General features: G+C 49.7%; 2 protein-coding genes across 8 annotated transcripts in view; one reads left to right on the top strand and one right to left on the bottom strand.

Moving 5' to 3' along the window:
• The window catches only part of LOC105201110 (DNA N6-methyl adenine demethylase), a 58,066-nt gene extending 45,622 nt beyond the window's left edge, over positions 1–12,444 (bottom strand). The window contains exons 1-2 of one of the 7 annotated variants that reach the window (XM_011168996.3): positions 12,052–12,444; positions 1,251–3,756 (exon numbers count right to left, since the gene is read on the bottom strand). In XM_011168996.3, the coding sequence (XP_011167298.3) occupies positions 1,251–2,363 (1,113 nt within the window). In that variant the 5' untranslated portion in view covers positions 2,364–3,756; positions 12,052–12,444. The other 6 variants (XM_039457125.1, XM_026137923.2, XM_026137922.2 and 3 more) reach the window with 6 other exon arrangements.
• Positions 1–15,318, top strand: part of LOC105201108 (steroid receptor RNA activator 1) — a 94,365-nt gene that overhangs the window by 71,091 nt on the left and 7,956 nt on the right. The window lies entirely within an intron of this gene.

Genomic DNA, 15,318 nt, shown 5'->3' with positions numbered 1-15,318 from the left:
GGCGGCAGATAGGAGTAAGATCGAGCTTCTGGAATTGAATTGGGAAGGGTGATCCTGTAGATGCGAAATTTCTCGGAAAGCTAGCTCGGAATTTTTTTTCTCATCGCGCCGCATTGTAAATCAGGAAATAAGTAACTCTCGCAAATTACCAGGTCCCTTTGAACAATAAATGCCGATTAGATTGCAGCACGCTATCGGGAAGCCGTAAAGTACATTGATCAACGAAATGTTAATTGATAAACTGCAACGCTATCGGTGCGTGTACTTGTATTGGCGGCGTCGTCGCCGGGGCGAGACGCGCGGCGCGGCGCGGCGCGCGTGTCGCCGGCAAACAACGCGCCTGTTTCTGTGAACGAGAAACGTTCGATACGCGATTATTATGACCCGCGGTGAGCCTTGAACTTGCCCTACGATAAGCGAGGCCGCTTTACGAGTCGCGTTGTTGCTGCGCGCCTCGCGCATCGGGCGCTCGTGGTGCAAGAACCGCGGCCGATGTGTGTACATAATATAACGCCGCGCGTTCTTGGACCGCTCTAATCGAATGGGAACAGATCGCGGTGATTTTTTTTTTTTTCGGGAAATCGTGCGCGCGCTATCGAAATGTGTCGTCAGCTGTAAAGAGATAATTTTTTTTCTCTTACTTATCGCAGCTACTCTGACAAGCTATTCTTGAAAGATCTGTTGCATTCGTAACAGGAAACGACGCAGACGAGATACAGATTTAGATTTCCTATCGCGTCTATCGATACAGCAATTCTACCTCCCCGGGTCCCGATCAAACGCCGGATTATAGGTAGTTCCGCGCCATCCCTAGTTGTACGGTAGCAGCTGAACAGTCAGCCAGTCAACCCACCAACCCCCCTATTCAATGTCGCTACAATAATAAACCACCTCGGTTATCTGTATTTCTGTATTTCCCTCAGGGATTCACGGCACATTCAGACATCGAGGCCAAGTTCAATCTATATATATATGTGTGTGTAGTTCTCTAACGGCGTTTTGTCTGTGCGTTTATACCTTTTACGAGGTATATATCGTGCGTGTCTACCGGGATTTCACAGAACCAATTGTCGAAAAACCGGGTTCGCGTGTGTCTACTCCACAATTTATAATACCCGTGTGATTTTGCAGAGCTGAATATTCTTACGATTACCGTAAATCGCTATCAACAGAAGTACGCGTTTTACTCTTGGATTTAATAAATAAACGTTACGATACGTCGGTAAAACGATTCATTAGAGCGGACTCACCTTCTTCTCCGTGAGCTTCTCGCATCTTCTCATCTTGCAGATCTGATGGCTCTTGTCGTTTCTGCATGGCGCGCAGTCCCCGCAATTGTCCTTGCGCTGGCAGCCTATGCACTCTCCGCATCGCTTCCGCTTCTTCTTGGTCGGCTTATCCCCGAGGCCGCCGTCACCGTCGCCATCGGTCATACCCCCGCCGAGATGGTGCACGCCGCGATTCGCGGTGGATGAAACGGCGGCGACCTGACCGGAACTTTCTACGTTGCCGGTACCGGCGCCGCCACCGCCGCCGCCGCCGCCGCCACCTCCGCCACCATCTTCCGACTCCATTGAACCAGCGCGGATTTTTCTACGCTCCTTTTTACGGCCGTCGATGCCGATCGGCCGTGAAGTCGGCGAGGAGTCCAGCACGGTCGACATCGGGTTTTGGAAATTGGCATGATGCAGTTGTGGATAATCGGGCTTCACTACCGTCAGTACCGCCGAGTGATGCGGCGGAGGTGGCGGGAACGCTTGGACCGGGCTGCTACCCAGGAGCTGTATGTGACGCTCGTCGAGCATCTGCTGTTGTAAATGCGGAACCTCTCGAGCCTGTACCGGCGCCGGTACCAGGGGATAGCCGAGCGAACCGCGATGCGGATGCGACGCCGGAAGCGGTGTCCCAAGTGTGTGGAAGCTTGGTAGGCCCACGGCCGACGTAACCGGCGGCGAGTGCGAAATGGATGCCGGCGATAGCGGCGTCAACGCCGTCAATTGAGGCTCGGATTCGCTCGGAGCGGTGAACTGACTCGCGAAGCTGGGCAGCTCCACACCGATGCCGCCTTTGGATTCCCAGGGTCTGTACTGGCTCGTCGGGACCACGTCGATTAGCCGGCCGGTCAGGCCCTCGTAATAGTCCCAGGACATCAGGTTTGTCCCAATGTCCTGGGCGTGGAGCGTCGTCAGCGTCGTCGTGGTGTCCATCGAGTTCTCGCCGGCGAAGCTGCTGAAGGGCGGCAGATGCCGCGCCGACAGGTCGCCGGTGCCGATCGTGCCCGGCGGTGAGGTCGCGACCGCCGCCGGAGGGCTCGTCGGGACCCTCTCGGTGGCGACGACCTCCTTCGTCACCTCGGCGCTCATCTTCCCCGCCACGTCATCGCGACTTTAACTCCTCCACCTCGTGTTTTGCGAGTTTCGCGTGTCCCACTTGATGGTGGTTCTCTTCTTGAACACCTCCCGAGGATCGCGCGAGCGGTCCTCTCCTCTCTTTCTCTCTCTCTTCTCCTGGACGTTCGTCCTTTGTTCCAAATCTGAAGGCTTGAGATTATCTGGTCTTCTTCGAGCGGATGATCAATGAAATTCTTGTACGTGACATTGGCGCCTTTCTCGATCGACCGATCTCACTTTGATTCCTCGTTAATTTGTCAAGTCGGAGCCTAGAGGTCTGATGACGACGGAGTGTCGTCTGTGGATTGGCATCCGGATTGACCCGTGTCTTTCGGTAGCACGTAATCTTCCGGGTAATTGTCTACTATTCTTCAATATTACGCTCTCGTCCTTTTTCTCACACTCGGCTTTTCGCTCTGCTTCTCTCTCTCTCTCTCTCTCTCCCCCCCTTCGCTTCTGTCTATCTATATCTTTAACTCTGTATCGTTTTGTACTCAACAGGTTTAGGCTACGAACTGAAGTAGATCGGTTGCTCTGGGAGTGTTCAAGCGAATCCGGTTGATTTCTCCCTTTGTCTGCTTCTTCTTCCTTTCGCTTGGCGAAAATCTGTCACGTGACACGTCCAGTTTAAAAAATGCACTTATATTTTATGGCTATTTCTATAAACCTCTACAAAATTGTATGCCGGCTCGCTTAATTAATCTGGCTCTGACGAAGGAATCGGTGTGTGTCTCACTATTATTTCACTTGACGAGAGATTATTCGATGAGTGATTAATAGAAAAAATGGTAGATTCTTTGGTTTACGGTCCTGCTCTCGTACTGTGTTACTCTGTCGTTCTGTCTTCCTTCCTTCCTTCCTTCCTTCTCGTTTTAATTAAAATGTTGTACGTTGTTTGCACTTGATCGCGTTTATTCTTATGAAATTTGTAGATAACACTGTATGTGTTTGTGCCTAAAAGATTTTTTTTTTTTCTACTTTTATATTCCAAGGTAAAATAAATCTTACTCTATTTTACTCTACTCTCTCTCTCTCTCTCGCGCTCTCTCTCTCTGTTACGATCACTTTCACTTTGCTTTCTTTCTCAATTTGGCACTGGCGGACTTGTTTATTTATTTGTTTGTTTTTATCTGTTTCTTGTCTTCCTCCTTTAGTTAGATATACTTTGTACACTTATTAGCTAATATAGCTCTATCTTTTGTCTTCTTCTGAACCTAAGCTCTTGGGATATCTTCTTTATTTTTTGTGTGTTCTTTCTTTAAATCGATATAAACATACTAATTACATATTTCTTTCGCGTTTCGTAAGAAAATAGAAATCACTTGAGGTTAATGTGGCTTGTTAGAAGGCGGTTGATTTGTACGATCTGAAACAGAAAGCAGAGGTATTTGTCCATCAGCGATGTTCGTGCCATTTTTATACGGCGAGAGGGTGAATATTTTCCCCGGTGCGGTAAAACGATTGCTCGATCGCGGTGACGGAGCTTAAACTGATTCGCGTAAAGCGCGACTCGTACGCGTTTACATCGGAGGGTGGAAAATGAACGAAAAAAATAAAACTCCAAGCGCGGATCAGCGAATACGTTATACATCACGCGAGCGGGAGCCGCGCACGTGACGCGGGACTATGCGAGAATGTGTCACAGACGTTGCTTATAACGTGACCATAGCTAAGCCAAGGCTACTATTACGTTCAGCGTTGGTATTCGCACACCAACTCGTACGCTCGCTTTGATACTCGCGCACGTTGCGCCTAGCCGTTTCATTCACGTTGCTTAGAAGTCCGACGATGGCTTTGAACTCGTCGCATCATTCCGAGTGGAGCAAACCGATCGAGGACAGAAGAGACTGACGCACCACTTTCGACAAAGATTTTTTTTTTTTTTTTTTTCGACAAAGTTGACAATTTCGGAAAAAAATTATTTGGAAAAAAAATTTTCTAAATAAAAAAAGTGTATCGATCCGTTTGATCTCTGCGTGTGATAAATCTCGGAAAAATAAATATTTAGACTATCGAGAATTGGTGGGCAGACTTGATCGTTAAGTCTAAACGCTCTAAACAGTTGTTCGCAGTCGCGAGAGTTTCGTCGCCGTCGTTAAAATCGGGCTGCTAGCCCTTCGCGAAATATCGATCGATGTTTATTCTCTCGTTCTCTCGCTGCTTCTCTTTCTCCTATCCGTCTCCTCCCGCTCTTCTCTCTCCGTCTGTCTCATTCACTCACTCATTCTCTCTCACACCCATACACACACACGCGCGCGCGCGCGTGTACGGCACAAACTCTGCCACAGGGTGGCGAAAACAGCACGGATCTGTGTTACTCGCGTATAATTTAACTTCAGACGCATAACTTGTTGTACGAACGAACAAAAGTGGGAGATGCAACAAAATGTCGAATGAAACAAAATTACAAAGGGGCATCATTACGGTCAGCCTCTGCTTGGCGGTACGGTAGACGGGAGATTTGTTGAAAATAGGTTCGTCTCTCTCTGTTCCACTACCCTGTATGTAATCCAGGTAACGTGCGCGTGCGACTGTAAGCGTGGCTTTCGCGAAGCACGCAGATATATAGGCGGCGATAGCTCCCGCTATGTAGCGGTTGCTTTTCCATCCCTCGCTCCGCGCCGTCCCGTTTTCCGCCCTCGAACTCTAATAGCTTTACAGCTGTGACCGCCCGGTGCTTTCGCTATCGCTGGAAACTTGCACTGTCGTTTGGCCAGCACTTTCGCTCGCGGCTCGACCTTGCGGAGATGCTTCCACTATTTCGCGCTGCACGCGAGTGATACCGTTTACTTTGCACAAGCGCGCGCGCCCGCGCGCTCACACACGCACACACACACACACGCGCGCACGCACGCACGCACGCACGCACGCACGCACGCACGCACGCACGCACACGCACGTTTATTAATGCGTAAGATTTAAAACCTCACTTCGAGATCAATGTTAATTATTGTAATTTTAATTACTGCAGCCATCCATTTTTCAACTTTTCGCAATTTGCAATTCAGCTTTTTAATTTATTCTTGCGATCAACATACGCGCTTACGTAAACGTTTAAAATTAATGTGCGCAATGTTATTGCGGAATCAATAATTAATGAACGCTGTTTATGCGGATTTTAATGATCGGACTAGTTGCATGCATTTCGCGGGAGGACCCTTCGGAGGGCTCAGCAATTGAACTTTGCTAATGTCCATAAATCTTGGTATACACTGAATATCGCGAACTTTAGTCTTTAAAGGTCGCGAATCTCGACGTGCCGATAGTGCGCGCATAAATTCTGGATAGCGGCGTATTATTCTTTGTTCAAACTGACGGACAGCTTTACACAAGCCGAGCTATTGAGATAAAGATAAATTTAAGACACTCGTCTTTTCCGTAAACCTCCATAATTATGTAGGAGGGAAAAAACTCATTGTGAAATGAAGATATCTTTATTTTTCATTGAAAGAATTTGAAAATTCGTCTCTAATGTCTAATGCTTCTAATGGATCGTTGAATATATATTTAATTGAAATCTGCTTGAATTAGAAAAATAGAGAAATCAATTTGTGATTAACTGAAAGGATAAAAGAAATTCTTTATTTCTTACTGCGCGCGTAAAAATAATTTGACACCCGTTAGAGTGCACTTTCGTCGAACCGAGTGTAGTCGGTGCAGGCACAAAAATTCAATCTCACCGTCGCCCACTCTATAGGGTGATTTAAAAGAATGTACACCGAGATCGTTGGATTTTCATCACGATTTCTTCGTTTTCCTGCGACGAACACTGATTCGCAAAAATTCAATCAATCAACTATTCGAGTACAAAATTACGATCTGTCGATTCACGGTCTAAAGCAAATGGTACAAGGCGCACGAGAATGAATACTATTTCTTTTCCTCGTAACAATTTTTGCTTAAAAAAAGGAAAAGTTCTACACTCATAATTTTCTCTCTTTCATCGTCTCTAACGATAAACTCGGGATTGTGTTGTGTAATAAACGCATTTTGGATGAGACTTTTAACAAAGGATGTATAAAATCCCCTCCCCCCCTCCCAGAACGAAATGTAGGCATTGAGGGACACCTTTTTTGGGACACTCCGTACAGTCGGTGTAGAGAACGAGTCGTTCGCGGATTCTTCCGTCCGCGGCGAAGCGCAGGACGCAAATTCCGAGAAGCGCATATAAACCAGCTGCCATAGAGACCCGGAGATTCCACACGCTTGGAATTAATATTAGCCGTGCGCCGCTAACGCAAACGTCGCCGAGAAAAATCGTACTCGCTCGTCGATTTGCGAAGTTGAGTAATTCGCGATGAATTCCTCGCTGTCGAAACGACGCAAGGAATTGATTCCGACGCGCCACTGAAAGGACGATTTCCGAACTCCGCGTTGGATAATTTTAACTTGCGAATTGAACGCTCCAGATTGCCGAGCGCATAATAAACCAAAAAAATTCGCATATACCAAGAATACGTAAGACAAAGAGACACGTAAATCAAATCCAAAGATACCGTAATTGTTCGCAAATAGCAAGAGTTCTATCGCACAACACTCTTGTTGCCGAACTTGGAACTAGCTTTTGAGAATACGAGAGAAGATCGTGCTGTTTGTCGTGCATCGGGAAGAAAAAGGGGTAAAACGAAGTGCGCGCCATTTTTGCCGGAGCGTAATGCCGAAATTAGCGCGATGCCATCGCGAGAAAGCGGATTAACGCACACGGGAGAAGAAGAATTCGAATTTTTCGGAGAATCCAGACGATCGCTAGCCGTTTGCTTTCTTTTCATTTTTAATCTGCGCCGCAAAATCGAGTCGAAGAAAATTACTATCATAGAGAATAATACTACTCTCGAACGAACCAACCATCGCTCTTGAGAGAGAAAAAGCGGAGTAGACAGTAGAAGAGTTTTGCTAAATTTCGTTCGAAAATATTATCGAACGATTTCGTCAAGGCGATTTAGCGCGAGTTCGAGAGACTCAATCGTGCACGATGATTAAGAAAAAAGGCCGATACCGTGGAAGAAATCTCAAATCCCGAGAGCAGTCCCGATGCAGCGTGGACGAACGGGCCGCGCGTATACGCGACGAGCCCGGTGCGTGTGCGCGTGCACATCCGTGGGACCTTGAATCAAGCGGCCTTTGTCGCGAGAGAGCCGAAGAGCTCGGCCGGCTCGCGCGCGAGGTCGGCGAAAGTGTACCCGAAGCTCCCCCTCCCCGCACCCCCTCCCCCCCCTTATTTTTTTGCTCGCGGTCGCCGGAGCGCGAGCGGCGCTCATTTTTGCCCTCTTCCTTCTCTTCGGGCCTTAGCCGCTGCTCCGGAACTCCCTGAAGCGACGGAAACGGACGGAAGGAGATGCGTTTATTATTAGATTTCGACTCGTCCGATTCCCTCAGAGTCGCGGACGGCTGTTTAATGACGACTGCACCGGCGCACCGTCGGCGCCGGATGATCGGCAACGGGTGAGACGATGACACAATGGGTGTAGGACGCTATTGGTAGCGACATTGGAGCGTTCGTCGGTAGCGGAGAACCGGGAATCGCTCGTACGCGCTCGCACGCGGCTCGCACGTCGTCTTCTAGCCTTCCGTCGTGTCCCGCTCTTCAATGACACTCTTCTCTCGGCCTGCCGCCAAGACACAGAGGCTATGCGACGCGATGCGACGCGACGCGCGGCGTGGCGCGGCGCGGCGATCTCTCGAAGGACCGGGTCACGATGCATGCTCGCCATGCTCGCCTGGCTGACACTCTTTGGTCCTTCTACACCGTTCAGCCGCGAGCGCGATAATCGAGGTCAGAGGGGCGGAAAAGAGAGAAGGGATTACGCTTCCGCGTAATTATTTTTACCAGACTCGACGCTTCCTCGCGACACTTGGCGAACCCAAACGGATCCTTCCTTCCTTCCTCCCGCCGTCCTCAGGGTCGCTCATCGGTTCTCACGACCGCGCTCGCGGATCTCGTCCGAACGGATGCATCGCGAAAACAAAGAAGCCGCGCGAACATCGGAGGGATCACCCCGCTGGCGGAGGAGCAGGCAGGCACACAGGCAGACGAGCGGCCAAGGCGGGCGAACCACACGGGGGTGGGAGGACCGGCACTTGGAATCGCGTCCACCCGGTTGCCAACCGACGTCGAGGTCACTTGTTGCTGTACGGTTTTGCGTACGGTACCGTCGCGGTAACTCGCGGCGCTCCGGATCTCTCTCTCTCTCTCTCTCTCTCGCCCTTTCCGCGGCGGGTGACGGAAAAAGAAATCGGTCGCGGTCGGTCAAAAAGTGTTGTGTTTGACGGGCGCGCACGCATACGCGACGCATTCGGCCGCGCACGATTCGCGCGCGCCAGCGCACGCACGCTCGCCGGCCGGCCGGCTGCGCGCTCCTCGTATGTGCACATATATCGGGTGTCCCGCGTGTTCGCCGCGCCGGCCCGTCCGCCGGCCCCACGGGAGAAAAAGAGGAGAACGGGAAGGACTTAGGCGGCAGCCCGAGTCTCAACCGAGAAACATTTCGATGAAATCCGAACCGATCCAATTCCGATGCGCCAGAAACAAAAGGCGTCCACGTTACCGGCGACGTCGGCGCCGATTGAACGGCGTTTCAAAAACGAGGACGCGCCACCCTGTGGATGCACATGCGCACACGCGCGCCTTCTCTCTCTCTCTCTCTTTCTTTCTTTCTCTCGCAAGATACCGCAAAGTACGTCGTGACGACGTTACGAGCATCGCGCGTACGAGAGCCGGTCACACGCTCGTTTACAAACGGCGGTGACGAGGAGAAGTACGACGGCGACGATGACGATCACGACGACGAGGACGGCGACGACGAGGACGACGGCGACGAGGATGAAGAAGACGACACCACGGTGATGTATGCGACGACACGCATCGTAAAACACGCATATCTGGTGTAGATGCGTAACGGTTCGTGTTAAGGGTAGGGGGACGAACGAAGGCTGCGCGGGGGCAAGGGGGCGCGGGGGCCAGCCAGCGCAGGGAGGGCGGCAGGAGGGCTTTCGCAGCGTTAAACCCACCCACACAGGCGCGCGATATCGGAAATGATATAAAATTGCGTCGAGCGCGACGCTGATATTTAAATTGGTTCGCTAAACCACGGATTAATGCGCGCAACGACGTCCGAGCCCACGCACAGGCTTCGGAAAAGAGTGCTGCGTAAAAAAAAATATTACACGGCTAAATACGAGGCGACCGACGACCGCCGTGACTCTCTTTCTTTTTCTTTTCTCAATGAAAAATTAATGTCTCGCACAGCGATAATTGAGAACGAAATGTGTATCGCAATACACGAATCTGTGATCGAAAAAATTGTACGAAAGGTGCTTCGACATTGACGCGATTGGGAACATCGTTTTGAGATACGATCCGATTACTCGAGGATCTTGGGATTTTATTATGAAATAAAACGGACGTCGCGGATTGACAAACCTGCTGACAGCGGCACACATTTTGCGGCTTATTTAAATACATTAGCTTTCTTTCATGTACGTTATTTCAGAATCTTCTTGCGTAATGCACACATGACACCAAGAGAACTAATCCATTGACGAAACCGCGTGTTACGAGGATTAAAACGAGCAAAGCGCGTTCATCCGTTCCATTCCTCGTTCGTTCGTTCCACCACAGTGGGAAGAACAAATGAAAATCCTTCTTCTTCCATCCGGGCACTCGGAATCGCGAAAAGGAACTACTGCAGCAGGTTGGTTGGTTGGTTGGTTGAATTGGCGCGGCTTCGAAGTTTTCGAACGACTCGCGTTGGCGTCCCGCGCTTCCGAAACAAGTCTTTCCCGATATGTACCTTCTTCCCCCGGTCGGGGGAAAACTTGCCAGCAGATTTGCCGTAATTCGATATGTTCTATATCTCTACGAGCTGCGCTCCGCTCGTCCGCATAGACGATCTTTAATTTAAAAGCTGATAACATCAATCGGCTCTCACAGATATCGTTACCGTTGACAATGACAAATTCTATTCTCGCCTTTCGCTGTTGACAGTTGTGACAAATGAAAAACTGTTCGCCGCCATTATCCACGATAGTAATGCTCCACTTGAGATGATTCCGATGTCCCGTAAACAGAACAGCACACGGAAGCCGATTCGCGCATACTCTTTCCGGTTAAACATATTCGATCGATCCGAATTCGAAAAACTATAAGGTTCGCACTGCAACGCAACGGGTGGTGACACATCCAACGAGCGGTTCGACGACGTTACAAAAGTGCAAGGTGAAAGATGAAAACCAAATTAAAAGTGTGCGAAAAAATGACGTTACGGTCGCGGGATCGGTCGGTCCGTTTGCGCGGGTAAAATCCCGCTGACGGAAGCGGAGTATTGCTAAGAACCTGTTTTCCCACACACACGCGCTGCGGTGCGTAAGTCGAGCCTAGGAGGGAGCGGATTCTCTCGGGGAGGAACGCGCGCCAGTCTCGTCGTTGTCCCGTTTCTCACACGTCTCGACGGCGACGCCGACGTCGGCGTCGGCACACGAACACGTTTCTCGTTTGGCGCACCGCGAGACTCGTACAACTTTCGCAGCACGATACGTGCATGCCGTGTTCGAGGACACTACCGTGAACCGCCGCCGGCTAGTACAACAGGAGGCGTTGACGGCGGCAGCGGCGGCGGCGGCGGCGGCGGCGGCGGCGGCGACGACGACAGTGGTGGTGGTCGTCGCGGCGGTAGTGGTGGTTGCTGCGATGCCACTGGCGGTGGTAATGGTGCGGCGACGGGTGGTGGATTTGATGCCGTGGAGAAGGCGATCCGCGCACCACGGAAAGGACCTGGAGCCAGAAAACGCCGCGGCGGCGCCGCGGCGGGCCCGGCGCGGCGGCTTCCGCGTTGCTCTCCCCGAGATATACTTGGATGCGGAAAATTACTTTTATCGAAAAATTACCAAACCGACTTTGTCTCGCGGAAGTTACGATACTCCGGAGTCCAAAATGGTTTTCGATTCATTTTATCACCTTGACGCGGAGGAAAATTCAATTTGAATCGCTTACGATCGCACACACAAGCAGCACACGAGAACTACGATATTTACTTACGAAAAATTGGTCGCCACACCTCTCGCAAACACTTCGCACTTTATTCTTTTTTTCTACTCCACGCACTGCCGTTTGTCTCTCTCTCTCTCTCTCTTTCTCTCTTTGCAGGCGGCGAGCAAAGTCAAAATTGGTCAACGAAAAAGAAAGCGATTCCGTGTTCCTTCTCTTTCTCATTATATTTTCTGATTCGCGCGATCGTGCGGTCGGACACTTCGCGCACTATACTCCGAAATTCGTGAATGCATCTTCCATCCGAACGTGTGATCCATCGACGTGAACTGGTCGCGAATCCGTGCGGCTCTCTTATCTATCTTTCTAATTTAAAAAACTGAACCGCAGATTTGCAACCGCGAAGATTCGTATTTTTCACGGAAAATTTCCTAGATATTCCGCGGCTGGCCTAAATAAAAATCTCTTTTTCCCTTTCATGTGTTTCCTTTGTCCTTCGGCAGGATCGTGAAGCTATCGTTCCGCACACCACCATTCGCGCCGCTTTACTTCCTAATTCTATACGCACGACGATTCTCTCCCTCTCCTCTCCCGCCCCCTCTCCCCTTCCTTTCTCACTCTCTCTCCCTCTCACACACACACATACATACTCTCATGCAAAGACGCACACCTTCATACCGTGTATGCTGGGCGTCGCACATTGAATATGAGATACAACACGTACGACGACGACGACGACGCGCCGGCCGGCCGCTCGTTCGGCTCGTTGGCCCGCGACGATACGAACGAAACTGTATCTACCTTTGGTTTTCGCGGGCTGTCCCGTACGTCGCACGCCCACTGTGGCACTCTCCACCACTGTGGCTCTCTTCGATTAGTGGTAGCGGCGGTGATGGTGGTGGTGGCGATACTAGTGGTAGCAGCAGCAGCAGTAGTAGTAGTAGTAGTGATAGTAGTGGGTAGTCTTTGTTGTCCGCACGCGGACTCGCTCGCTCGCTCGCCCGTTTACAGCTGCCTCGCTCGTTTTGGTCCGCTCGTCTCGCGCGCGATTCGGCCACGCTCGGCACTTGTCGGCTGTCATCCCGCCTAGCCCGCCATGCCAGGAACCCAGGACTCGGTCTCAGGACCAGCACCATCGGCGGGGTGTGAGGAACAGCGGGGAGAATACACGACGGGAGAGAGAGAGAGAGAGAGAGAGAAAGAGAGAACGCGAGAGGGAGGGAACCGCGCGATCTCGTTGGGCCTCGCCGAGCGGGCTCCGACCGATGCACGTGTGCCATGGGGATTGACAAGGGGAGAAGGGTACGGGGAGGAGTCTGCGGATGGGGTTGGAATGTGCGCAATCGCAACCCCTCGCAAACGGACGAACGAGCGAACGAACGAACGAGCGAGCGAGCGCCAGAGGGGATGATGGAGGCGATGGTGCGACTACGCTCGAGCAGCTTCCTTCTTTCTTCGTTCCGGGTGGTCTCGCCAACCTTCCTTCGGTCACCGCAACTTTCGCGGGGTGCACCGCCGAGGAAAGTCGCGGATCCGCGTAAGGATCTGCGCGGAACCTGAGACGCGCGGGCACGTGCCTTTTCGAAAAACTATCGTGATTACTCGCCGAGCATTGCTCCATCAATTGTATAACTAATTAATTAGAAAAACTCATTAAGTCTGTATTCCATAAATTACGTCACGACAAGGGACGCAAAATTAATGTGAATCCCTTCCCTATCCCGCGGATCAACGAAATTCTAATATAATCCGGTATTACTCCGTTTCGCTCATATACCTCATCATGGAATTACGCTCCAATTTGCGAGCTACTCGGTTCCTTTTCCGGGAGTCATAAAAAAAAAAAAAACGAGAGAGCTCGTAAAAACGTAGCTAGGCCTCGGGTACTTTTATCCCTCGAGCAACCAATCGCGACCCTCGGAAAGCTCCTTTCTCTCCCCCTCCCCTTCCCCCCGCCTATCTCGAGGGCTAACGATTTATTTCAGCGACCTCTCGGATTCGATATCAACGACTTTTCGGGCCCCCGGGGCGAGACGCAACCCCGGCGGTAACCCTTCCCGCGAATTTCTCACCTTCCACCCCCTCTGAGCGCGAGCGATTTCGGAAGCCGACAAGTCACGCGCGGTAACGCGGTAACGTGTAACGCGTGGATGTGGCAAATGGAGCAGGGATTCGACCCTGGCTGCGTTTGGGGCTCCGGGACACGCCGAAATGTGTTACACCGCGATAATGCCACCGTATTTCCCTTGGCGTGAAAATCTCGATCCTCGTGCCACGCGGCACCGTTGCCGACTCTCCTCATGAGGGTACAGCGAGATGCTTATCCCGGAGGTGTTCACGCACTGGGACGCAGATACGGGCATAATTTTTTTTCAACGGATACCGCGCGCACTCGCTGCGGGTATATTCATCATTTTTTCTAGATTACCGCTTTAGTTAAGCTAGACGTTAAGCTACACGAGAATTCGAATCTCGCGTTCCAAGTATTTCAACTCGACGCGATCGTCGTAGGAAAGCGAACACGTCTCACGGACAGGACCAGTCTAATCGGGTCTTTGGACTGAAAATTGAGATAGCGACGTAACTCGATTTTCGATTTAACATCATCTTCTACGTAGCATCTATTATATGCTCACGATCGAAGCGATTCGTAAATTTGCCCATCGCGAAATGGCCCGAGGCCAAGTTCATCCTGGAAAGCCCTTCTGCCCGAGTTTCCCAAATCCCTACTGGCTCTGTCTCTGGGTTGGGCATGTGCGGCGCAAGGAAGAGCCAACCGCACGCACGCACGCACGCATGCACGCATCAGTAAAAAGTTCGGTGCTAATACATGGAGACCCGATTAACATGACAATAGTAGCCGCGCATGCAGATATAAATTAATACGTATTCTTCTTCCCGATAGAAAGACGATGGATCACGGCGGCACCGCCGTGTCCCTTTTGCGCGTAATGATGCGGCCGTTTGATAAATCACCCTTCCGGCCCTAACTAGATCGCGTTGTGCTCGATCAAGTCTCCTGCTTGCAAAAAGCGACTCGGGAATCAGCGCAGTTAACAAAAAATATTTTACAAATATTTTATAGCGTCAAACTTTTTTCGAGAATATTCTCCAAGAATTATCCATATGTATCTACAGAATACCTTGGTGCATAAAGAATATTCTATAAACCTGTTCAGAACATGTTAAAGTCAACAATAGGTAGAGATAAAAATGACCCGGTCTAATGGTAAATTACTCAATAATCAAATTACGATAAATTTGACCTCGTAATTTTGATAAAGTTGGTCAAATGGTAATTTAGAAATTTCAGAAATAAAAAATTTTGAATGTGAAGCTTAAAGGGAGTATTTATTTTTTAATATGAGTGAAACGTTTTATTTAATTATTTTTACTCATATTGTTCATAAAATATTTTAACATTGTGTATTCATGCTTTACATATAACATATTGTAAATAAGAAACTGGTTATATGAATTAGTGAAAATTCAAAATTTTTCATAATTGGGATTTTTCAAACAAAAAGTGCGAAGATACAGTATAATCTTCTATTTTATGTTTTTCATCATCATGCTTTACAGGCTTACAACATCTTTATTTATTACCCTAATGATAACTGTGATAATAGTCTATGTAATCGAAAAATTGTAATATGAGGAATAAAAAAACAAACACACTTGAATTTACAATTGTATATAGAAAACGAAATGAACTTTCGGGTGTCCGACTTGATTTTGAGGCTCTTAAAGTGCTCGAAAAATTCTATTAAAACATATTCTTCAAGGTCTCCACTAAATTATTCTGCTATGCACAAAAATTTTTTAAGCGGAGACATAGGGTTAGGCGTGCAGGTAAGAAATAAGAAATCATAAGAAATAACTCAGACAGCATGAAATATTGCAGCAATATTGCAACAACGTTGCAACGTGGTTTGCAATAATGTA

Source organism: Solenopsis invicta, chromosome 14 (genome assembly GCF_016802725.1).
Source record: "Solenopsis invicta isolate M01_SB chromosome 14, UNIL_Sinv_3.0, whole genome shotgun sequence".
In the NCBI taxonomy this organism is placed as follows: Eukaryota; Metazoa; Arthropoda; class Insecta; order Hymenoptera; family Formicidae; genus Solenopsis; species Solenopsis invicta.
Note: the sequence above shows the minus strand (reverse complement) of the source record. Positions and strands in the feature narration are given on the sequence as shown.